This window comes from Oryza brachyantha, chromosome 1, assembly GCF_000231095.2.
Source record: "Oryza brachyantha chromosome 1, ObraRS2, whole genome shotgun sequence".
In the NCBI taxonomy this organism is placed as follows: Eukaryota; Viridiplantae; Streptophyta; class Magnoliopsida; order Poales; family Poaceae; genus Oryza; species Oryza brachyantha.
The window spans coordinates 32,704,801-32,730,180 of NC_023163.2; the positions used below are offsets into that span (position 1 = coordinate 32,704,801).

Sequence of the window (25,380 nt, forward strand, 5' to 3'; positions counted from 1 at the left end):
GCAGCTACTGCGGCTCTCTGATGTTGTACACATCGGCCACTAGATATCGTTGTTGGACTTCTTCAATGTGGACTCCCTGGACATGTGTTTTGTATTGTTCTGACTCTCTTTCCGCCCTCTTAGCTAGGGGCTTTGTATTTATACCTTGAGATGCTCCTTATATAACTAGAACTAAGAAGACAAGTAGAGATGCTACACAAATATTTTAGGAACCGAATAGGCCCCTGTATCTGTTTACTTTATCAAGAACTCCTTCCTCGTGTGCTCGAGTATTTATCCATGTGTATGAGTTTTATTTCCGTATAGGATTTGGTATGTATAACTCTAACCGAAGTAAATACATGTCTATGGGTATCTCACATTTGTTGCACTGGCAGTATTGTGAATATTGGTTATGCATCTTGTATTTAATTGTTTGTTGAATGAAAATTCAAGTAAGTTCAGTGGAGGATTCAGCTCCTGGGCAGCCAGGGCGGCTGCCCGGGCTTTCTTGCGCCGAAACATTGGATGATTAGTAATTACGTGATACAAAACACTAATGACCAAACAATTAAGAGTATAGATTATATATTTGATTATAGTTATGCTTGCCCGTTGCCTAGTCTTTAAATAATTTCTGACTCCGTCACTGAGTAAGTTTGAATCAACTCGGTTGTGTCAAAGACGAGTTGTAAAAGAAATAAAATGGAAATTATGCGTGCAAAAGAAACCGCATCGATGAAACGGATTGCGCAAGAAAAAGGTAATATGTTAACATTGTATTGATTTGTTTTCTTATGTTACCACAATTCATACGTGTTTATAGCCATAAATACTTATATTTTAAACGGATGTAGTGATATATCTAAACCAGTTACACCGACTCGGCCATTTCTTTGTTCTAAAAAAAAGAAAGAAAAAGGTGGGTGTAGGTTGTGTTGAGATATATCATATCACATATGTAATGCAACAGTAGCAAAGGACAACATCAATGGAGTTTAAAGATATTAGGAAAAAAAAAAGGCAAGTGTATTTCTAAGAATGCATTGAATTGCGAATATCCAGCTAGCAATAATTAGATCATAATGTGGCACTTATCCCTTAAAAAAAGCTAAATGGGATCGTATGTTTTAGCCCAACTGTACACACTGCAGAGCCCGGAAGCTATCTCCATTCTCCAGGAAAAAAGACTGCACGAGTCTAAATTGGTTGCAATCGAAGATTTTGTCACGAACAAATCTATCCGAGAAGGAGAAGCCGATGGATCAATGGCTGCTTCTGCTGCTGCTACCGATTAATCTAGGGCTCCCTGCAAGTGCGACGAGCGAACGCGTAGAGCGTGCGCGTGCATCCTTGACAGCGTCTCGCGGAACCTGGCGACGTCGAGGGTGACGTTCTGGCCGCCGAGGTAGACGCGGGCGACGAAGCCCCACCCCTTGTCGCGCTTGGCGGCCTCCGGGTCGGACACCACCGCGTCGCGGAGGCCGTACCGGCGGCTCAGCGAGCTCTCGTGCCCCTCCGCGTCGTACTGCTCGTAGTGCAGCCCCATCCGCGCCGACGCCTCCGCGTAGCAGCCGCGCGCGATCGGCGGCACGCCCAGCGGCGCGACCTGCACCAGCGCCGCGCCGGGGCGGAGGAACAGGAACTTGGTCAGGTCGGCGCCGTGCACGCCCACCAGCACGTCGCAGGCGCTCACCGCCGCGTACGACGCCGACAGCGGCAGCCCGTTCGCCGTCTCGAGGATGTCCACGTCGAAGCCTACCGACCTCCCGAGCTGCGCCACCGCCGCCTGGTTCTCGATCACCCGCGTCCCCCTGCGCGACACGATCCCGAGACGTGGACGACGCGCCGCCGCCGGCTCCTGCTGCGGCTCTCCGGTCTCGTACACGTCGGCGAGGAGGTCGTGGAAGTCGATGATGGTCTTGTTGTCGCGGAGCCTCGTGGGGTCGACGGCGAGGATGCCGTGGAAGCGGGTGCCGACGATGGCGCCCGGGAAGCAGTGGGTCCGCTTGTCGTGGAGGAGGTCGACGACATGGTAGTCCGTGAGGCCGGAGATGATCTCGCTGAACGTGCCGGCCCACCAGGGGTTGTACGAGAGGACGCCGAGCACCACGCGGCGGCGGAGGTGTTGCACCGTCAACCACGCCGGCACGAAGCCGTCGCTGAACGCGTGGAACAGGTTGCCGGTGTAACCCCCCGCCGTCATGACGAGGAGCGGCGCGTCGTGCCGGACGTCGCACCGATGGCCGTCCTCCTCCGCCGGATGGGCCATCCGGAGACGCACCTCCTCGATCTTGCCCATGATGAACGTCTCCCACTTGCGCGTGTACGGCCGTACCCTCTCCTCCAGCGTGGCGTTGGGCGCCGGCGGCTGCTTCCCGAACAGCAGGAGCGACAGCGACGCCGGGTCCAACCGCACGTCGCCGGCCATGAAGCAGACGTCAGTATTGAAATCCGAGCGGTCGCAGCAGATGGTGTCGCCGGGAAGCGACGAGCACGGCGAGTGCAGCTGGTTATCAAGAACCACCACGTCGCCGACGCCGGCATTGTCGGCCTGTCCCACCACGCGGCTCGACGTCCTGGGCGGGGGCGGCTGCGCGAAGAAGTCGATGCCATACGTCGACGTGAGCACGAACAATCGCGGGGCGTAGAGGAGCACGCACAGGACGACGGAGAGGACGAAGAAGAACTGGACGAAGCCCGGCCACTTCTTTCCTCCTCCGCCGTCTTCCGCGCCGCCGCCGTGGCTCTTGACGTCGGGGAGCTTGGACGCCATGGCTCGTGTTGGTGCGTGGGGGAGAAATGGAATCGCGTGCGTGGCCGGCCGGCGTCTCGATCGCGTGGGCATATAAAGAGAGACCAGCGAGGCCAGAGCGGCCGGCGGCTGGGTCGTCTCACAGAGTCACAGGTCGGCGCGGTCATTTGGTGAAAATGGTGATAGATTGGTCGGATAAATTCTCGTATCTGGGTGGCGTGATGGCGTCCGTTTCTGCTTCTGTCCAATGGTTTGGCACCGGCACCCGTCTCCCGGGAACTCATGGTCTGAAAGAGTGACATGTGTACTATATCCATGAACAAAAAAGCGTTATAAAAATACTAAATTTTAGATAAAATTTGTCTAAAATATATATACTCAGTGGCTGAACTCTAGGCTTAGAAATTTCGTGATCCTGCCCCTAACTATCTCTAACGTAAAAGTGGAGTCTTCCTTTTTTTTTTCTTGTCCACTGTTCGTGCACAGCATGAGAAAAAAAAACTTAAAACTGAACCAGTGAAAGGAAATACTTGGCTTATATAACGTTGTAATGTACGGATATATTGTCGGTATAAATAGGTGGATGATACCGATAGCCCGTGATTTACAATTTTTTTCTAGCAAGAAAGATGAATTACATCCCTGGCTTTTACTAAATACTAAATAAACAAAAATCAGGTCAGCCCACACCCTAACCTAGGAGGACTACTACTGTCGTCCTAATTTAATTTTATTGTAGTTTTTTATGTTTAATGTTTGACTGTTTTTTATTAAAAATTTTTGTGAAAACATAAAAAATAGCTACACATAAGTTTCTATTCATATTATCATTTAATAATAAAAAATACTAATTATAATTTTTTTAAATAAGACGGATGATCAAACGAAATATAAATAATAGATATTCGGAGGCAAGAGACTAGATGCTTGTAAACTCAGGACTGTATCCAATACTAGATACATGTAGCCAAACACAAACTCGTCTAATTGCTAATTAGTATATACAGACGATGCAGCGATCGGTTCGCGTCGTTGTCACTCACACCGCGATCGCCGGTTTCAGCGTGTGAAATGTAACATTTTTGGTCGATGCTGGTTTATTCCTGCAATATATATGTATGTGCTGTCTCTTTATATTTATACTCCATACTAATTTAGTGTGATCAGTTTCTGTAACCGTACTACATGTTAAGATAGCAGTGATACGTGTTGAACAATCTAATGGTGTGTATTAATTTGGCCGTTTTATTTGGTACCATATATATAATATAATTTGACCACAAATGCTAAAACAGGCGGCGGTTAACAAGAGTATTACGCATGCATGTTCTTCCTGAAATGACACAATGAAATGCATGCATGTTCTTCCACAGATGACATGCATTAGCATACATGGAATGGGATAATTAAATGAAGATAGAATGAAATGACAGTGAGAATAGCTGGCAGAAGATATCATGTTACGTATAGTACATTGGTACTACACTACTACAGCTAGTCAGAGGAATAACGGTAGGTGCTTGGTCTCTCTCTCTCTATCTGATGTCAAGCCCATCTCTCCGTGCTGCCGGTTCCTTTCATCAATTTGTACTCCTCTTAACTGTCTTGCCGTCATTGACCACAAATGACAGGGCATCCTAGCTAGCTAAATGACCAGGTCTCCTATATACTCCTACTAATCCACTGTTCATCCTCTCTGTTTGGACCTGGTCATTCGGCCAAATTAATATTGACAGATGCTCCCTCCAGTCCAAACTCCCACACGCGAGCGAACTAGGGATGTTTTCTTTTTATGGATACAAGATAAACATGATCGATTATCTGATTCTTTTAAGTTATTTAATAATATAAACGATGAAATTAATTGTTATATAAGTTAAAAATCTACTTTTAAAAATATAAGATAATGAATCTCTATATATAATTTTTAAAAAATACATCTTTAACTGTTCGGTAAGTGTACTCAAAATATAATAAATAAAACTGGAGATAATAATTTGCATAAAAGAATGCGGTCTAGGTCGCACATGGCTGCACCGATTGAAAACGAACGAGGCCAAAATTTTAAATGCCTCGGATGAAGCAAGAGCTAGCTACCGATCGAACGGACGATCAATCAACCAGGTCACGGCTCACGACGTCAGACGCATCCCAACTCTGAAAACCAGCTGCACCCGCTGCTATCCCGGCCAGCCTGACAGCTAGCTTCGCCGTCGATCGCTTCAGCCTTCAGCTAGCGATCGATCAGCTGCTACAGTGATCCGTAGCCTGTGTGTGTATATACACGCCCTCGGGCAGCTAGATCGCGACAGGTTTGTTGGTGGATGCAGCTAGCAGGAAAACGATCGCAAAGCGTCCGGCCAAAGCACGAAAACTTAATACTTTTTGTCGACATGGACGAGCACAAATCCGTGAAGTGACTTGAGAGTACTTAACTAGTCTTAACGAGATTTCCCAACGATGCCACGCTTTTGGGATAGATATGTTAGTTTATGAAGCAGCTGCCAACCATATTTGCAGTTCAGGATGATGATTAAAGACACGGGAGGGAAGAGTCTGAAGTTCAGGCTTTGCTTCCAGAAAGAACTTCAGAGGTACAGAGCTCCATACTTTCCATGTGTATATGATATACATATAAGAGATGTCGAGATGTATGATCAGAAGAAAAATGAGCAATATTGTAAAGCTGCATCAAGAGTAGAGCTCATATCATTGGCACTATCATTTGGGTATATAAATGTCGTATTTGACTATTTGCTGAATAATAATACAGTCAATCTGCTTCACTGCTTGAGACGTTTCACCAGCACAATAGCACATGAGAGTTCAGGGAAACGTCGCACCAACCTAATTAAGTTAGAATCTTCTCTACGGTCAACACGTATGGCTGCACAAAGAGCACACGCCTCTAAAACCAGCAGTTTATAATACGTGCTGATTAAGCATGTTACTAAGATAATTAGGCCTCATTTCGCATTTTCAGTACGAAGAACTTACTGCTGACGGCAAACTGAATTGGTGCTGGCCATCTTCTGTTAGCATGCATGTTACCAGCAGTTCAGAAGAAGCAATTGTCAGTTTCATTTTTTATGTGGCAATGAAAAACAGCGCTATCTTAATTTGTCACCTTTGAATCCATCTGGATGGTGAAGGTTCCATGAAAAATCAGAGTGTTTGTGTGTGGTGGTTGTTTAGAAATAGCATCCTCACCACAGATAATCATGTAGTTTGGTTCATTTGGAAAAGTGATTTTTTTCCGAAATATTGGTAGGAGAGCTCCCTCATCCTACCAAGGTACAAATAAAACAAACTTTGCAGCAAGGACAGCAAAAGTCTTGTCAAAATGACCAAATTTAATTGATAGCTTGTCCAAACTTCTGAAAATTCTGTGGGTTTCTGAAAATGGCCTCCGCACACGTATTGTGAACTTTGATCAGTCAAGAGGGCTTTGGTAATGGTAGGTTTGTGTTGACATCTCTAGGTGGTACTGTTTTATAATCCCTTCGGTTTAGGTTACAAAGATGTTTTGATTTTTCTAGTCCAAATTTATCAGTATCTATGTAAATTTTTAAAAATAAAATATCCTGAAATAGAGGGGAGGGGGGGGGGGGGGAAACTGCTGTGTGCCTCTATGGGACCATGTGGATGACAGTCTCGCAATCATACAGCAGACTATCCATTTGTTTTGATTGATCCTGTTTGTACTGGCTCAAATCATATAGCCTACAAATGTGACAGGCCGGTGAGGGCCCATTTTGAGTCGATGTAGTGTGCCAATTTGCAACTCCTTGTTAGATGAGGTTATGAGTATTTGGTGCAAAACTGTGGGTTGATGCTAATCTTGTGCGAGATGTTGATGATGAGGTCTTTGTCTTCCCCTTTTCCTTTCGTTCTTTTAAATACTTTCTTGTAAGAGATGTTTTTGTCAGTTTCGTTAGTGAACATGGGGGCTGACTGTTCTAAAAAACACTCAAATAGCGTGGATAGTGACTGTTCGAGAGATTAATAAATGAAAGAAGCTTTTACCAGCTCATTTATATTTATATCTATACTACTTAAAATTTTTTTACCGGTGACAGTGAGACAAATCTTCTTTTTTTTTTGCGGGGGACAGTGAGACAAATCTATACTACTTAAATTTTTTTTACGGTGACAGTTAGACAACTATTTTTCAGATAAACTACCCACCCTTGCCACCGTCATCATAATCCACTTCGGTGCTCTGAGTTCCTGTTCCCATCGGTGTTTCCCAGTCCATGAGTCCATCCATCAAAGGTAGATATTACTCGCCTGCCCTTTCAGGATGACAATATCGTTCGCAATAATTTCCATCCAGTGGGAAGTAGATTTCACTTATCGTAATGATCATCACGATAATCATAATTATCATCAAGCCGAGATAATGGTTGCCGTAGTTCCGTTCAGAAAATATCGTAAGAATTTAATTTTTTTAAAAAATAAAAAATGATGATATTTAATTTTTTTAAAAAAATGAAAAAACAATATATTAAGAAAATTGTTACAATTATCACCAATAATATAACAGTTATAAATATGATGAAATCCACCATGATTATCGTTAAAACCGCAACGATGATCAAGACATATTATGCAGTGTTGCCTTAAAAACCGTGGTGGCTCGATTAAAACATGTGTTGAAAGTGCATCTAGGCCACCTGTGGGTTTTGGATATTCATAACAATCTAAACGAGGGCGAGCTAACTACATGGTTAGTCCTTAAGGATATTTGAAATATGCTTGATGACCCAAACAAAACAAAGAAAAAGGTTTAAGGGCTTATGATGGATAAATGCATTTTTAATTATTTTTTAAGTTAAGTCATAGGAAAAATGTACTATTAATGGGGGTACTTGCATAGCTTGACGTTGGTATCTGCTATTTAGTGGTGATTGGAAGTTCTGATTAAGATGATCAAAAATTCTGATCAACTTTTCTTTTGGGTGAGAGGCATCATCGAAAGTTCCGATGATCAATTCCAATGAAAGCTCTTTGTTGGACAGAGAAGACTAATCATAAGCTCTCAATCCTCGCCAATGAACACACCCTCAAACAGATTTGACCTCTGAATAAGTCTACCTAATAAATTTGACCTATGAATAATTCTACCAAATCGTCTTTTTTTTGGACACAAAAGAATGCGACCAAATAAATAAATAATAGGCCGAGCCCTCCAGCCCAGCTACCCAACTCAATCCTCGTTTGGATGGGCCTACATCCCAACCTTTGCAAATCTCCCCATCATAAACAGCCCATGCACTTATGGCCCATATCTGGAGTTCGTCGGCCCAGTGAATAATGTCATTTCTTGGAATTTTTTGAATATTTGATTTTATTTATTAAATAATTTGCAAATTTAATTTTGCATTTCAAAAATCACAAAACTAACCTCCCGCCGTCCTCTAGGAGGACGAAAAGCCTACGTAGCATACGACGGGATGGATAGGCGACGACGATGGCTCGACGATTTTGCGTTTAGCCCTCCCTCACCTCTTGGTTGGGCCGCGCTTTTTGCATTTTTCCCCCTCGCTGCCCTTACAGAGGGCCACAAATGGCCGCAAACGGCGGTCTAAGTTTTTTTTTATATAGCCTCTTTCCGGCCTCGTAGAGTGCGGCAGGAGTTAGTTTTATGATTTTTTGAAATTAAAATTAAATTATTTAATAAATAAAATCAAAAATTCAAAAAATTCTCCTTTCTTGATTTGGATGGGCCAAAATCCTGTCCTTCACGGCCTACACGCGTGGGTGTGGGCTGATGGTGGTGGTCGGTGCCCAAACGACGGCGACTGGCGGTGGCCCGGCCGCCGTCGCCGACTCGCCGAGGCATCGACGGCGGACGGCGGCCGAGGGAATCGCAGGCACCTCCGTACTGTGGTTAGTTTGCGTTGCGACCGTTCATGCGCGCCACCTCCAGGCGAGCGGCGTCGCTGCTTAGCGCCGGGTGAGATCTGCCGTGTCCAATGACTGACCTCGCAGCTAATACGCCGTTGGCGGAATCGCGATGGTCGTCGCGGCAGGCCTGCAGCTCGTCGCTGCTGACGCAAAGCAGGTCACTGGGGGCACTGTTCTTCAAAGTCCATGCTGGGAATTTCGCCTCAACTCCATCGAGTCAGTCCTCTTGGCCGAGATCTCATATCAATTGTTTCTTTTGTTTAGGCGAAATTCCAGATCTTGATTTGACCACAATCCCGTATGCAGTAGGGACCAGAGTGCTTTCCCTAATTTTTTAGCCAATCCTTTCGATCATTAACTTAGATTTATTATTAACTTACTAGAGATGGTTGAGTAGTAAGTGTTCGGACTTGTTTTTAAACCAACATTCTTAAGTTAATTTTAAGGTTAAGATCAAAGATTCGGCTGGGATAGGTATGTCGTCATGTCTGCATTTTCCAGTGAATGCCCCAAATAATGATGCAGCCATTAACTCTTTACTGTCTACGCGCTTTCTCTATTTCCTGAAACTTTACCACTCTGTCTCACAGCTTGATATGAGATTTGCTCACAAGACAAAGATTACATTGTGTGCAGTGATCTCCTCTAGCGGCCTAATTCCAACGTCTTCTCTTTACCTGTGGTGGTAAGTAGCCTTGCTTTTCTTCTTTGGAAACATTTTTATGGGGATGGTGTATGGTTGATTTTGCCTCACAACTAGCCTTTCATGTGCTTGATTAAGTGCTGATGAAGTCTCAGGCTCCCTTTTCACTATAAATATACTTTAGTGCTATCAATTATTCCTATTCAGCTGTAACTGGAATAGCTAATAAGGCCAAAAAATTGGAGGGCATTGACTTGTTTAGTTAAGGATGCTGATGCTATTACGATCATAATGGATCTTGTTCTTGTGTTTGTAGGATTTTCGTCCTGAATCCGGTTTTTGGAATTTAGGTAAAAATATTCTAGGTTTTCGTAGCAATCTATAACTTGGATTTATCGTCTGGGCTTCTAGGTTGAACCACTTATGTCAGAAATGTTTAAATAAGATACTAAAGAGTTCAGTACTCTACTACAAGGATGAAAAATGAGAACAACAAAGTATGAATTTTGTGCTTTTCATGCCTGTTCATATTATGCGTACACGGTAGGAAGTACGAAAATTCCTGATCTTTCTGTCTTTCCCACTAAACTTTTAAGTCACAGTTTCTCATCTGCAGGTCCTAATTTCGACAGCATTTATCTCGTTACCAATTAAAGAAGCAACAACTAGTTCAAACCATTGCCTTTTTCATCACCTTATTTTCATGTTATACATGTTTGTTTTAATGCTGATTGATTCCATATCTAGTACTTTGGCATCCCATTTATGGAATCCTGTGGCTACACGGCTTAGATATCTAATAGAGATGGAAGAAAATATCGGAAAGTTGGACAACACTGTCAAAGACCTAGAAGTTAGGAAAAATGAAATCCAAATCCGGCTTAAGAACTCTGAAGGGAAGCAAGAAACATGTAATCCTGAAGTTACAGAATGGCTAGAGAAGGTAGCAGCGATGGAAATCGAAGTGCATGATATAAAAAATGTGCAGAAGAAGAGAAAGCAATCTTTCAATTATTGGTCAAAATACGAAATTGGGATGCAGGCTGCGAAGAAATTGAAGGAAGCTGAAATGCTACATGAAAAAGGTGCATTCAAACAGGTATCGTATGAGATACCATCATATTTCATGCAAGAAGTGCCCACTGTACCTTCAACTAAAGGAACAGATTGTAATTTAAGAGAAGTTCTCCAGTACCTCAAAGACGAGAAAGTTGGAATTATAGGGATATGGGGAATGGGGGGAATTGGTAAGACCACCTTGCTCAGAAAAATCAACAATCACTTCTTAGGTGTAATAAAAGAAAACTATGAATTTGACCTTGTTATTTATGTTGTGGCATCAACAGCCAGTGGAATAGAGCAGCTTCAAGCAGATATTGCTGAAAGGATTGGGCTGTTCCTGAAACCAGGTTCTAGCTTTGAAATACGAGCTTCATTTTTGTTAAGTTTCTTAAGGGGAAAGAAATTCTTACTTCTGTTAGATGATTTATGGGGTTATTTGGATCTATCTGAAGCTGGTATTCCATATCCCAATGGCCTAAATAAGCAGAAAGTAGTTCTGGCAACACGTTCCGAGAGTGTTTGTGGACATATGGGAGCTCACAAGACAGTTTTTATGGAATGCCTGGACCAAGAAAAGGCTTGGCAATTGTTCAAAGAAAAAGCCACAGAAGAAGTTATTAATTCAGATGTAAGGATTGGAAGGCTAGCAAAGGAAGTTGCAAAAGAATGTGGGGGCTTGCCCCTTGCTCTTGCAACTATTGGTCGTGCAATGTCCACCAAGAGGACCTGGCATGAATGGACGCTTGCACTGTCATATCTGAAGAAGTCCCGCATTCATGAGATCCCAAATATGGGAAATGCTAGCTATATATACACTAGGCTAAAACTAAGCTATGACTATTTGCAGGATAAACAGATCAAAGAATGTTTTTTATGTTGTTCTCTGTGGCCTGAAGACTACTCAATTTGGAAAGCTGAATTGATAGACTGTTGGATGGGGATGGGTTTGATAGAATATGATACTATAGAGGAAGCGTACAACAAGGGCCACTCTATTATTGAGTACTTGAAGAACGCATGCTTATTGGAGACTGGTTACTTAGAAGATAGTGAGGTGAGAGTACATGACATTATCCGAGATATGGCACTGTGGATATCTTCTGGTTGTAGTGATCAAAGCATGAACTGGATTGTTCAGGCAGGGGTTGGAATTCATAACATTGCTAACAGGGATATTAAGAAATGGAGGTCAGCCAGAATGATATCACTCATGTGCAATTATATCAGTGAACTTCCTCAGGCCATCAACTGTCCTAACCTCCAATATTTGTCACTGCAGCAGAACTTTCGGTTGAAGGTGATTCCGCCTTCTCTTTTTGTAAGTTTGTTATCTGTTACATACTTGGATTTGTCTTGGGTTCCCATCGAAATACTTCCAGAAGAAATTGGCACACTAGTTGAACTCCAGTATCTCAAACTGAAGCAAACACACATCAAAATACTGCCTCTGGCAATTGGCCAGTTAACAAAATTGAAGTGCCTGCATTTGAATTATATGGATTTCTTGGAGAAGATACCATATGGTGTTTTTTCAAATTTATCAATGCTACAAGTGCTGAACTTGTATGGTAGCAGATATGCAGGCTGTGAAGAGGAATTGCATTCAAGAAATCATATGGATCATGATGAGTTTAGAATAGAAGAATTGTCTTGCTTAAGTAGAGAATTAAAAGCCCTGGGAATAACAGTGAAGAAAGTGAGTACCTTGAAGAAGCTTCTTGATATTCATGGAATTCACATGAGATTGCTTGGTCTATATAAATTGAATGGTGAGGCATCTCTTACGCTCACTATACCAGAAAGTGTCCTTGTTCTTAATATAATGGACTGTTCAGAATTGAAGGAATTCTCTATTATTAACAAGCCACAGCGCTATCATGATCATCTTGTGAGGCTGGAGTTTCTCACCTTTTGGGATCTTCCTAGACTTGAGAAGATAAGTATGGGGCATCTTCAGAACCTTCGTTTCCTTAATGTAGGGAAAGCCAATCAACTGATGGACCTATCTTGCATTCTAAAACTAGTGTATCTGGAGCAATTGGATGTGTCTTGCTGCAATAAAATGAAGCAGCTAGTCCATATAAAGAATAATATCAATATGGAAGTACGAGATGAAATGCCAATCCAGGGATTTCAACGACTGAGAATCTTGCAATTGAATTCATTGCCAAGCTTGGAAAACTTCTGTAACTGTAGGCTTGAATTTCCTTCTTTGGAATACTTTGATGTGTTTGCTTGTCCTAAGCTGAAAAAGCTACCTTTGTGGCATGAGATGGTCAAGTTAAAGTGTATCAGGGGGGAGAAAATGTGGTGGGACAATCTTAAGTGGGACAATCAAAGCATTTCTTTGTCACTATTTCCATTTTTTAAAGCATCTGAAACTCGTTTAGCATCCTTCAGACCGGAGCTAGATACTGATGTGATATCCTCACCCAAAGCTTTCTTCACCAAAAGGCAGCCCCATTTGCGTTCATCTGTTCGGTACACAACTTACCTAAAATCTATATTTGAAGATGAGGAGCTTATTAGCCCTTAGAAAGTGGGACTGCAGCTACCTGTTCAATAATATTGTCCTATCATTCATTCATGCTGTCTACAAGAATTGGATTACAAAAGGTTTAAGGCTCTATACTGCTGGGATGACCGAAAAGAGGACATCCAACAGACTCAAGGTACGTTGTTGATGGTTCAATTGCACATTGAACTGTTGTTTTGATTATAAATGTTGTGCATCAATGCTCGCATTCACTTGCTGGTCAAAAGCTAAGCAAAGATTGTACACTTTTTAAAGTTTAATCCTCTGACTCTTACAAACGAGATGTTGCGCTATTTGATCTGCTCCACATTTGCCAGGTGAACCAGGTCATGTTGGATTTCGATTTTATTGTGTCAGCTTGGCAATTTGAATTGAGTATTTGTTCTATAACACTGACTTAAAAAAACAATAATGCTAAAAAATATAAGGTGTAAGTTATTAGTACCATCTTATCCCCAAGTTGCTACAATATCATCTGAAAGATGTTCTTACTGTGACATTGTCACCCATTTGGACCAACTCAAGCTTTTCTAAAATCAAAAAATAATTCTTGTCTCAGTTTTGGTCTTCCTCCCTTTAAAGTCTTCGCTGACACAGATAATTTACTTGTTTTCTTGTCCATTATGAACATGGGGTGATTGTTTGGGTGTTTCATGGAAAAAACCAAATGGTGTATTTGTAAAAAAAATATTTTGTGAATAAAACTTTTATATACGTATTCTTAGTGATCTAAAAGCTAGAACTGAAAAATAAACTTCGGTAAAAAAAACAAATCAACTCCAAATTTAAGGTTAAAAATTTAAATTTTGGCTTATAAACTTAAGCGAGAAGATGGCGTGACAGTGGTTCCTGGTTACTGGATAGATCTTGCGCTACTATGCCGGCCAGTAAACAATTATGACCCTCTGGAGGTGAACACAGTTAAACCAATGCATTTCTCTGTATTGGTTAGACCAGTGAGTACTAGTGTAGTTACTAACACAGATAGCTAGTGCCCCAGCAACTTAACTCACAAACAAGTAGGAATGTAGGATTATCCAATCTAATCTAAGCTCATCATATACCGACTCAGTGTAGCCTTGTAAGCTCCACGTGGTTAGGGAAATCGATATGCAGCAATTCTATTTCTGATACCGAATTACTGATGGGGACCTTTTTTTTTTCTCCCCTATCTATTCCATGGGCAGGTGGCAAGTAACGACGACACGGTGGATTTGTTATTGGTCATTGTCAGTTCCAAGGGATCATGTTAGTTGCTTGGACCTATCTATCCATTGACTGATTCAGTGTTATTTTCCATGAGCTCCAAAATGAACCGAAAAAACTTGGTGAACAGAAGAGAAGAGAACAGGTGAAGCGAAGCCAACCACCACCTAACCTGGCGATGGCGCCACCAGCAGCTGGCCATCCTCCGGTCCTCTTCCGGTCTTGAGCGCTTCACTGCTGAATTGGTAGGTTTGGAACAGATGTATGACGACTGACGAAAGCTAGCGTTGATCATGATTTGACCATGTACAACTACAGCCAACAAATCTGCAGCAAGTCATGTACAAGTACCATGGGTTGTGATTGTGTGGGAACGCCATGTCGCGTGTACTGTATTATGATTGTGATTCTTGGGAACGACATGAAGGGGTTGTTTGTATCGGCAAAGTGTGGCATGCCACGTATTTTGTGGTCAACAATTTGCTGACCATAATTGTGACAAGATGTGGCAAAAAAACTAAGTGTATGATAAGATGTGGTACATCATAGTTGTGACATAAATCAAAGGCATGCCACGAGTGTAGTAAAGTTGGGCAACCAGCCACAAACACAGCCGAGTGCTGTATTACGACTATTATTCTTATGGGGTGTTGCTTGCAATAGTATCATACTAGGAGTATATGCATCAGTTACTATTTCGCAGCAGTAAGGGCAACTTAGAATGGTGGTTATTAGCTAACTCTCTTAATCTTCAGACGAGCAAATCTAGTGACGTGAAGGAAAGAGAGAAAGCAGAGAGTAAAGTCGTTGTCATGCATGGTAACAGTTTAGAGCCAACTCTTAGCATTTATTAAAAAAACTTTCTTGCATGAGGGTGCATAAAAAGAAAACTAGTATAATAAAAATATTTTATTATATTAATGAAGAAATAATACCTAACTCTACTTTTGTACGTATCATTATTAAATAGACTCTTGTAGCTGACGTGGATCAGATAAGAGTCTATTATAGGCTCTATCTTAAGCCATGTCAGCAACAGGAATCTATTTTATAATGATACGTACAAAGGTAGAGTAAGGTGTGGTTTCTTCGTTAATACAATAAAATATTTTTATTAAGCTAGTTTCTTTTTTATATATTGCCATGCAAGAAAGTTCCCTTTAATAAATGCTAAGAGTCAGCTAATAGGCATATTTGTTGTACGTAGCCCAAGGGCATGTTCAATAGTAGAAGCCTATTGTGGGCTCTATCTCAAGCCACGTCAGCAATAAGAGTCTATTTTAAAATAATACGCACAAAGGTAGAGTCAGGTATGGTCTCTTTATTAATGCAATAAAATATTTTTTATTAACCTAGTTTTTTTTATACATTCTCATGCAAGAAAGTTTATTTTAATAAATACAAAGAGTCGACTCTAAGTCGTTGCCCATGTATAACAACAGTTTTTCTCTCTCTTTCGCTCTCTTTCCTCTACGTCACCAAATTTGCTTACGTGGCGATTGAGAGAGTCAGCTAATACGCACCTTTATACGTGCCCTGATAAGTTTTACCTTTGAATATGCCCTAATGCAGTGTAGTTAATGCTATTAAATATTAAATGTGGTTTTGTCGCCGTGTTTTGTGGTAATCTGGTGGGTGAAACTGTGGAAAATAAAACGTGGCTGTGCGGTTGCGGCGGTGGCCGGTGGAGGATATCGAAACGAAACGAAACGAAACGAAACGCATGCCCCTCGTGACCTCGTGCCGCGGTGACCCGCAAAAAATCTTGGGCATGCGATGCGAGAGCGAGAGCGGAGCCACCAGCTACACCGGCTGGGCCAGATCGAGCCGCCGCGCGCGCGCGCGTGGGCGAATCGGTTGGTCCGCCCGATCGCGTTTTTCCGCGGTCTCCGGTCTCCCGTGCGCGAGCGCGAGCGCCGCGAGATCGTACATGTTTCGCCAATGCGAGCGCTTTCAGCGAACGCGTACGAGAAGCGCGGCTGGGCTGACCACCCGCGCGCGGCAGCGCCAAATGCGGCGTTTTCTTCTGCTCCGCCAACCAACCGCCCAAAGTCAAGAGGACCCAGCCAGCAGCCGTGCCTGCACGACGACCTCCATGATCCCCGCCCCGTTTCTCACCGCGCCGGCCAACCTACCCAAGATCAGCACAGCGAACCCCTGTGGACCGGTAACACGCGGCGAGGCGTACTCCTATGTTTATAAACAAAATTTAAATTTTTAAATTTAAATTAGAGTTTTTATTATATATACCTTTTATACTTGTCTTTTATATCACTAAAAATACATATATATTTTTTATCATAAATTACCGTTTAGTTTTTTTTTTCAAATAATCGCTCCCGTAGCCGTCATTTGAGTAACAAACATATGGCATTTCCTAGTGGTCGACAGGTTGAGTGTTAATCGTGTGTGTTTGGCATAGCCTTTTATCAACTTGTACTCATTTTTTTTATAGGACACTTCTCAAAGTATGTGTGCATACATGAGAAGTTGTTTTTAGAAATTTATATTGATTTATTTTTAAGTTATATATATTACTAATTATGTACTAGTGCACCGTTTCATTTTACATGCACGGCGAGAAGTTCCCAACCCCGCCGAAAGCTACCGTCACTTAGCTCACATTTCCACTATTACTTTCCTTGGCCATCTGGAACACATTCTATCCCCATTTTTCTGGCCATCTCGAACACATTCCATTCTCTCTCTCCATGTGCAGTTTTGTGCTTGCAGGACGGCAATTGGACTCTCTCAACTCTGAACCACCGGAGAACAACAACAAAGAAAAATAAAAACTTTGAAACAGTCGTGTGCCTGTCTGGTCTGAAACGCTTTTGTTCTGATGCGCCTGAATTCAAGCAGCTAAAAAGCTCGTTACTTTTCAGCAAGTCCAAGCTGAATCGCAGCTTGCTCTTTTTCATGCCCAAGACTGGGCGATCATACCTGCGCATTTGCATTTGCATGTTGTTGCCATGCCAACCACACCTCCCCACTATACTGCAATCGCACTAAGATTTTGTCCGCGGCGACCTTTCGTACCCGACGACCATGACTCTGCAATTGCTTTTGAATATTACGTACGCCTCGTTGCAATTTGGTAATTAAATGGTGTTCTTGCAAAGTTGCAATGTTTCAGCTGTTGACTGCAACTGCTGATAATCTTCTTTTTTATTCTGAGAGAGGAGATCTTGCTCCTTGCTTTCGTGGAGAAATGTGCATTAATGCGTGCAATACATAATTTTGCAAAACAAAAAACCACTTGTATATTCTCTGTTTCTTAATGAATTTTGGATGGCCTGTCTTCGACCATCCCGGCCAAAAAAATACCTAGAATTTGCCAGTCAAGTCTGGAAATAAGTTTCCTGAGACATTCTTTCCTGCTTGTCTCTATCAATCCTGAGCATGTTCAAAACTTCAAATAAGTGGAAATGTAGCTTCTTTTAGCGGTACGTGTCATTTGACATTTGACGAATACTCCCAACTTGACTGGTAATTTTTTTCAAAAAATGGCTGATATGTATACTTGTACGTTTAGTGGCTTCCTAATCTACGCTAGTTCAGAATGAAAGCAACTATGGGTGCCCCAAAATAAGAAGGCAAGTCACTATATATACTTGTCAAGCTTATCCGTGTATAGATGATGAATGAGACAACAAAATCGTAAGCTTCGGATCCGCTGCAAATCTAACATGTAAGCCAACGAAATAAGCTTATGCTGCTAGGTAAAGAACATGTGCTTCTCCTTGAAATGTGGGGGTTAATATGATTCCAAAAGGTAGGTCATGGAGAAAATAGGTTTGCACTTTTCTAAATCTAAAATTACGCTGGACGTACCATGAATATATTATCCATACTCAAGTAGAATTTAATAGAATCATCATGTGTTACTGGTATCTGTGTATTTCAGCGTGTATTTCTTGACTATATTATGCCTGATGTGTAATAAAAAGGGGAAATGTAGCCTATAGCATATGATTTACATATTACTATTTGGTATACATGGGGCTTTTTTATAAAAAAAAGTCAAACAACATATTTATGAATAAAAATACTTTATGAATGAAAATTTTATATACGTATTTTTAAGGCCACCTTTAATGGGTATCTATAAGCTATCTATAAAGGTATACTATACAATTTTTTAATAATAGAAAAGAGATAAGAGCTATATTTTAATCAAGAGATAGTCTATTGCATATATTTTAATGTCAAGTGAGAATGGATTGTATGGTCATTTGTACTCTGAGTTATTTGCTAAGAGATAGACCATCGAAGAAGTTATCTTTTAGAATGCTTAGAGATAGTATGTTATATTTATTGTTGTAAAGTAAACTTCAGTGAAAAAGTTCTAAAATAAACTTCAAGTTTAAGTTTAAAAATTTAAAATAATTTGGCTTATATTTAAGGGAGGCATTTATTTATGTATGAAATCAAATGTCGGGGTGTCTTGCAAACTAAGTTAAGCTCAGCTAGTTAGATCATCTCTACTTAACCGGGTACTGTACGTGCTCGTATTTTTCGCTAATTATTTTTTTAATAATAAGAATAAGATTATATACTCGTCGATAATAAGACCCTTGTGACTACTTATATGTACCGTTCGTCAAAATTGTTCTATAGTAGTGGTAGGGTGATTAGATTTATCGATAAACAAGCATGGTTGCGTATGTGTACGTACATGTGAATGTGTGGTGTAAAAACCATCCTCGCTTTCATATAAAGTCGCTTTAGCTTATATTCATCTATTAATCAATAATACATCTGTCGCTAAATGTTTAACGTCGTTAACTTTTTATAACGTTTGATTATTTATCTTATTCAAAACTTTTTGTCAAATATATAAAGCGATATACATGCATAAAAATATATTTAACAATAAATAAAATTATATAAAAGTAATTACTAATTATGTATTTTTTAATAAGATGAGCAGTGAAACGTATATAAAAAGTCAATGGTATCAAACATTTAGGGAAAAAACGAGTACATATTATATATATATATATTAATATTGACATCTATATAAATCTACCAAATGATAGAAAGCATTATGTTGTAAAACGGTGGCAAAAATAGGCACTGAAGCAGTAAAAATAGAAGATAATACTTTTTCATATTACCAGATGTTTTGGCTCTAACTAGTATATTTTTACTAGCAGTATATAAATTAGAAAATAACCAAGACATCATATGACGTGAAACCGATATAGAGTAATAGTAACAGACCCACCAACTAGATTAGCTTGCCCCGGCAGGCAGTAACCAGGAGGGCTCCACACGCCACGCCCACGCACCCCCAACCCCAAGCGGCATCAGCGCACGCGTCACTCGGAGCCTCACTGCAAACCGGGGCCCACCCGCCCCCGTCCCCACCTGTCAGCCCCACGTAGGCGCCAACTCCCGGGCCGAGGGGGACTCGTCTTGTCTCTCCCTCCTCCTCCGGCCTCGCCGACGCCGATAAATAACCGAATCGGGGGGGAGGTGGTGGTGGTGCTCCTCCTCACCATCACCAGCGTCACCTCGCCTCGCCTCACCTCGGGTCGGCGTCGCCTCTCACCACCCAACCACCGGTCCACCACCACCCACCTCTCCTCTCCCCCTCCCCTCCCCTCTGCGCGAGCCCGCCCAACCACACGAGAATTTCCTTTTTTGTGCGGCGGCGACGACCGGAGCGGAGCGGAGCGGAGCTCGGGAGCTGTGCTTTGCCGAGCTGAGGAGGCGAACCGGATCGCGCCGCCATGTCGCTCGACGAGCTCCCCCAGAAGGTAAGCGCGGGGTTGGGTTATCCCGGAGGGTTAGCTAGCTTGCTTGCGGCGTGCTCCGACCGTGGCTGCTTCGAATTTAGCATTTCGCGGAAATCCGTGTTCGAGCTTCGCTGATGGGTGGTTTCTCTCTATATCTCTGTGTGTGCGCGCCACAGGAGCTGGCGTCCTCCGAGGCAATTCAGTTCGCGCGGTCGGATTCCAGGTTCCGGAGCCTTAGCCCCGCGCCCATCCCCATCCCAACTGCCCCAAGCTTCAGATCACTGGTCGACCCGGTACGTGCTCCCGATTGGGTATTCTTGGATTGCAACGATGCGTGTCCGTTTCCACGACGTCTCGTAGTCGTAGCTCGTAGGCATGTTGGTTGCTATCGCTTGCGTAGCATTAGGGGATTCTGTAGCACCACTGTTCTTAAGTTAAAAGTCACGTTTTCCACGGTCACTTTCACAAAATGTATTTCATTTCTTCTGCCGCATCATTGGCAAGTTTGAAGACCGTAGGTCATGAGCTCGTGCCCCCCATTTTTGTGGGGGGAAGCTTTGGCCATCGACATTCGCATTGTAAGGCACGTTGTGTTGAGTCCTACTCTGTCTTTTTTATTGTTTGGGAGGGGAGTGGGCAGACCACTACGGTCCTACCTTTTTGTTGAATTTTTAAAGGCAAATTGTGGAAATTTTACTAGATAAAAATGGAAAAGAGGATCTTGCAAGCACAGCAGAGAGCTTGCTCGCACAAGCGCAAATGAAGTCAGAATTTTTTGGGAGGGCTCATGTATAGCCTGCAAGCATATTTTGTTTTCTTCTTTATTTATTTTCGGGAATACTTATAAGATTTGTGTATATTTCTACTAAGTTGGAGGTTTTATGCATAAGTATTAGTACAAGGGACTAGAGCAAAAACAGAGAAAAAAAATCTCAAACGTGGAAGGTTCTCACGGTAGAATTTTGTGACAAAAAACGCTGGATACCAGGGGGGAACCTTGTAGGAGTATCAATTTAATTAAGAACTGTGCGCTTAGGAGTTGAGCACGGGTGTTGTTGCCAACTGCTCTAGGTGTTTTCTCATTTCTTATTTATTTTGACCCTGCCCACCTATAAATCAATGGCTTCCAGGCATTGGTCATGACTCATGAGTTCTTCAATAGCCATGCAAGCATAAACAGAAACCTTCCTAAAAAGTCATAAATTGGTTGAAAGTGTTTGGGCCTAGACCCACAGTTCTTCATATAATGGCAAGTGTGATCCTTACCGATGTTTCCATGTTTATAATTGGACAATTTTGGACAATATCATTGTGTGTCCTTGTATTCGCATATGGACATTAAATTTGTATGTGCACTTGATCATGTAATTGCTTGTATGACCAAATTTTGATATTATGATTAAACTTTGAATTTCTAACTAGCATCAAAATAATCCCAATAAAGGTGGAATGTTTTATTTATCAGGATAAGACTAAAAGCTTAGTCCATTTACATTGCTCCATTTCATTAAAAAATTAAGATCAGTTCCTTCACATTGTAGGTTTCTGACGAGAGATTAAACCATGATATTGTGACATCACATGAAAGTGAAAACGGGTCCATCTCCACAGTTAGCTCAACAGTTAGTTCAATTGAATCAGAGAAGGCAGCTTATGAATTCCTTGCTCAAACTCCTATCAAGTCAACTGATGCACACCTTGTTGAGTTTTCAGAAGCAATGAGAAGTAAGGAGACACAAGCTTTTACATTGCACTACCAAATGAATCATTATTTACAGTTATATATACATTTCACTTCTTTTTCTTGGATTCAAAAAACAAATATTGATGGATATACTTTTTTAAACTGAAGCTGTTGCAAAAGCATTGCGACGAGTTGCAGAAGGGAAAGCTTCTGCTCAAGCTGAGGCAGCAGAGTGGAGGCGTAAATATGAATTAGAGATGGCACACAAACAACAGAGTAAAATCAAAGGTTAATTTTTACATTTTTAGTTGCTATTCCAAGATAGTACCTCCGAATATCTAAATTGGATTTCTTCCTTGTGCAGGCTATGGCAGTTGTACCAATAGTGAATTAGAAAAATTGGCCAGCCAACTAACACTGGAGATGCCTGCATCCGATCAATCGGGATGTTGTGGAAATCATGGTATATGCTCACATGAGGTTCTACAGGATGAAAGTCCTGGTCCTAACCCCCGATCTAGTCAAAAGATGGTGAGTAGAAAGGCATCATTTAGACTTTCATGGGGATGCAATGGGGATAAAAACGGCCAGCACAAGCATGATTTTGTGTCATTTGAAAAAGGAGATATAACAACAGCGGAGCGCAGCAACAAGCAGGTCAGTCCTCCTGTTTGATTTATTTTGGAGTGGTCAAGAATATTCTATTTATTTCACCATTAGATGGAGATAACTAGATTAATGAATCGTTTCTTATGCATATTTATTTCTCTCACAATGATTTCTTTTGACAGATTTTGCTGAAATGGGAATCCTCACCACAAACAGTTCTTTTTATAACCAAACCTAATTCTAACTCTGTGCGCGTACTTTGTGCTGAAATGGTCAGGTGTGTTCTTTGGTTTTTAAATTTGAGATACCCTAAATATCTGACAGATGCATGCACATTTTAAGTATTGTGTTTGCATTGCTAAATGTACTATTTCTTTTTCTGCAGATGGCTTAAGGAACATAAAAATATAAATGTTGTTGTAGAGCCACGTGTTAGTAAGGAACTATTAACAGAAGATTCCTACTATAACTTCATCCAAACATGGGATGATGGTAAGGCATTTCTATTGATTTAATACACTAGTTTCTTGCTTGCCCAGATTTTGCCTTTCTGAAATACTTCATATGCTTTAGGAGAAAAAATGACGTTTCAGTTATGAACTCTTTCTTTATCATTGATATTCTGAAACATGAAAAAACTGTCATAAGAATTGATTTAGTTGATTACTGAAAAGTTGGCATGGGTATATAGTACAAGCATGTTTTTGCTGAATTCATTACTCGTATGTATCCTAGTATCTTGTTTTGCATGGAGGTAAAGTTTACAATCCCCTTCTACCACATGAATTTCTGTTATTACATCTCTCAATAATTGCTGAAATAATCCAATCAGGCAATCACATCTCAATAAAGTTATATCCTTGCACTAGATTTTGGTACAAATCATTCTTGGCGTTGAATTGGATATTATAAAGTTTTTATTTTGTGTCAAATGGGAAGATTAGACATCTTGTTTGAGTAATATATTTTTATTCATTCATCTAGCATTCTCCCTTTTCTGCACAACTAATTAGATTATTCTGTTAGATGAGGAGATAAAGATGTTGCACACGAAGGTTGATCTCATTGTAACTCTCGGCGGTGATGGAACTGTTTTATGGGTAAGCAAGTTCAATTCTTTGTCTAGAGTCCTGCCTCAACCACCGTATGGTCCATATCTTTGATCCAATCAGACCAACTAGAGAATTAACCTTTTTGCAAAGGTCCCTATATTTGGTCAATAATCAATATGATTGGTTAATGGCATGTATGAGGTAGAAATTGGCTCACAGCTGAAATGGAAGCTCTGTTGGTATTGCAGCGTAAGTTAGCATGAGAATTGCTTCACAGTTATAGTTACTACAGAGAGTTCTTTTCTGATTCTGACCTATCAATGTCAAAATTTGGAAAGTTAAAGTACAAATTAGCTATCAAAACCAACTTACTTGGTATTTATTATTTTGCCCTTCCATATTTAGGCGTCTGATTATTCCTGCATTTAAACTAATCACTTCTCAATTTGGATAAGTAACTAGTTTTTGTATATTGCTATGCTGAGCTACTACTTAAATACATGATGAATCAATCTCTTAACAGGCTGCATCGTTGTTCAAAGGGCCGGTGCCTCCGGTTGTTGCATTCTCACTAGGATCACTGGGATTCATGACACCTTTCCGTATCCTTTATCATGGATGTTGACTGCTTTCTCAATCTACTATCGTTTTTTGTAGTGACTGGTTCCTACTGTTTTGCTATCCAATAAAACTAGCATGGAGCACTCTGCTCTCCTGTTGGCATTTGTATGTTGTCCTCCTTAACATGCTTTTCAGCAAGTGAGCAATATCGTGATTGTCTGGACAATGTGCTGAATGGACCATTTAGCATCACACTGAGAAACCGTCTACAGTGCCATTTAATCCGTGATGCAGCAAAGGATGAACTTGAGACCGAGGAGCCAATCCTAGTGTTAAATGAAGTCACAATTGACCGTGGCATATCATCTTACCTTACCTACTTGGAGTGCTACTGTGATAGTTCTTTCGTGACATGTGTACAAGGGGATGGACTAATCATATCAACAACATCTGGAAGCACAGCATATTCATTGGCAGCCGGAGGATCCATGGTTCATCCACAGGTATGCACTACATTGCAGGATACATCCGTAGCACTTTAGTATTTACTCCTAAGTTCTGTTGGATTCTTCTATTGGGCATTTCCTGATAACTGTCGGCAATAGATCTTGAAGCTTTTTTCCCATGCTTGGTTCTAAAATTGTGTAATATGGTTAAAAAGTTTGATAGGTTGCACCAAAGACCAGAATCTGATCTGTTTCACAAACATAGGCTACCCTATGCTACCTGTAATTCTTGTAGCAATGTTGCTAGATCCTTTGCCCAGCTGCTCAACATAACTGTCGGCCCCACTCTTTCTGTGGTCATAACCGTTGTGCTGGTATATACAGGTTCCAGGAATCCTGTTCACGCCGATCTGTCCGCATTCCCTGTCCTTCAGGCCTTTGATACTGCCCGAGTATGTAACTCTCCGAGTGCAAGTGCCATATAACAGCAGGGGGCAAGCTTGGGCATCTTTCGATGGCAAAGATCGGAAGCTGCTGTCACCCGGCGACGCTCTCATCTGCAGCATTTCTCCATGGCCCGTGCCCACAGCTTGCCTGGTGGACTCAACAACCGATTTCCTCCGCAGCATCCACGAGGGCCTCCACTGGAACCTCAGGAAGTCCCAGTCATTCGACGGCCCGCGTGATTGATCCAGCTCCTAGACACGAGTCCAGCGTCAGCTGGGCAAAGGCGCTGGTTGATTCGTTTTCTGTCCGTCAGATTTCAGAAGAGTTTCCCACAGTCCAGCTAACACAAAGCGGATAAATGTACCTAGCAGAGTCCTGTTGTTTCTTGTTGGTATGTCTCCTTTACCATTCCATATAGATACAGAAGGTTGTTGCGTGTAGAGTTGGGGGTAGTACTGGAGACTGAAGAATGAATGAATCGAAATAGAAGTATATACAGTGGCCATGAATGTATAACAGTATACATGGCAGACAACATATACTGATATGGACTGCATCTATAGTAGCTGCATGGGAGAGTAGGTGCCGGTGACAAGTCATCAAACTGTAACATACAACATGTATACTGGTGTATGTACCTCCGATGATCCGAATGAAATAATTTGACTATGCAAAATTGAAAGGCTCTTTTACCGGTCTTTAAAAGTATCTTTAAATGTACGAACAATTTTGAACAATTTTATTTT

General features: G+C 41.6%; 3 protein-coding genes across 9 annotated transcripts; 2 read left to right on the top strand and 1 right to left on the bottom strand.

Annotated features, from left to right (window-relative positions):
- Positions 1 to 1,080: 1,080 nt before the first annotated feature.
- LOC102719720 (xylan glycosyltransferase MUCI21-like) lies at positions 1,081 to 2,814 on the bottom strand. The gene has a single exon (XM_006645305.3). The coding sequence runs from the start codon at positions 2,753 to 2,755 to the stop codon at positions 1,274 to 1,276; it is 1,482 nt and encodes a 493-aa protein (XP_006645368.2). The 5' UTR covers positions 2,756 to 2,814; the 3' UTR covers positions 1,081 to 1,273.
- Positions 2,815 to 8,646: 5,832 nt separating this feature from the next.
- Positions 8,647 to 14,679, top strand: LOC102719252 (probable disease resistance protein At1g61300). Of its 7 annotated transcripts, none has more exons than XM_006645303.3 (6): positions 8,647 to 8,860; positions 9,235 to 9,329; positions 9,604 to 9,784; positions 9,904 to 13,021; positions 14,073 to 14,133; positions 14,222 to 14,679. In XM_006645303.3, exons 3-4 carry the CDS (start codon positions 9,764 to 9,766, stop codon positions 12,883 to 12,885), a joined length of 3,003 nt encoding a protein of 1,000 aa, XP_006645366.2. In that variant the 5' UTR covers positions 8,647 to 8,860; positions 9,235 to 9,329; positions 9,604 to 9,763; the 3' UTR covers positions 12,886 to 13,021; positions 14,073 to 14,133; positions 14,222 to 14,679. The 7 variants fall into 7 exon arrangements, with proteins under 7 accessions (XP_006645366.2, XP_015688069.1, XP_015688070.1 ...); XM_015832583.2 differs by having other exon boundaries at positions 9,904 to 10,534; positions 10,634 to 13,021; positions 14,073 to 14,679; XM_015832584.2 differs by lacking the exon at positions 9,604 to 9,784 and having other exon boundaries at positions 9,890 to 10,534; positions 10,634 to 13,021; positions 14,073 to 14,679.
- A 4,882-nt stretch (positions 14,680 to 19,561) lies between these two features.
- LOC102712880 (probable NAD kinase 1) lies at positions 19,562 to 25,310 on the top strand. The gene is made up of 11 exons (XM_006646631.3): positions 19,562 to 19,856; positions 20,012 to 20,128; positions 21,377 to 21,560; positions 21,688 to 21,807; positions 21,884 to 22,176; positions 22,311 to 22,405; positions 22,514 to 22,620; positions 23,155 to 23,228; positions 23,704 to 23,782; positions 23,937 to 24,244; positions 24,572 to 25,310. The coding sequence occupies exons 1-11, from the start codon at positions 19,830 to 19,832 to the stop codon at positions 24,875 to 24,877; spliced, it is 1,710 nt and encodes a 569-aa protein (XP_006646694.1). The 5' UTR covers positions 19,562 to 19,829; the 3' UTR covers positions 24,878 to 25,310.
- The last annotated feature ends 70 nt before the right edge of the window (positions 25,311 to 25,380 follow it).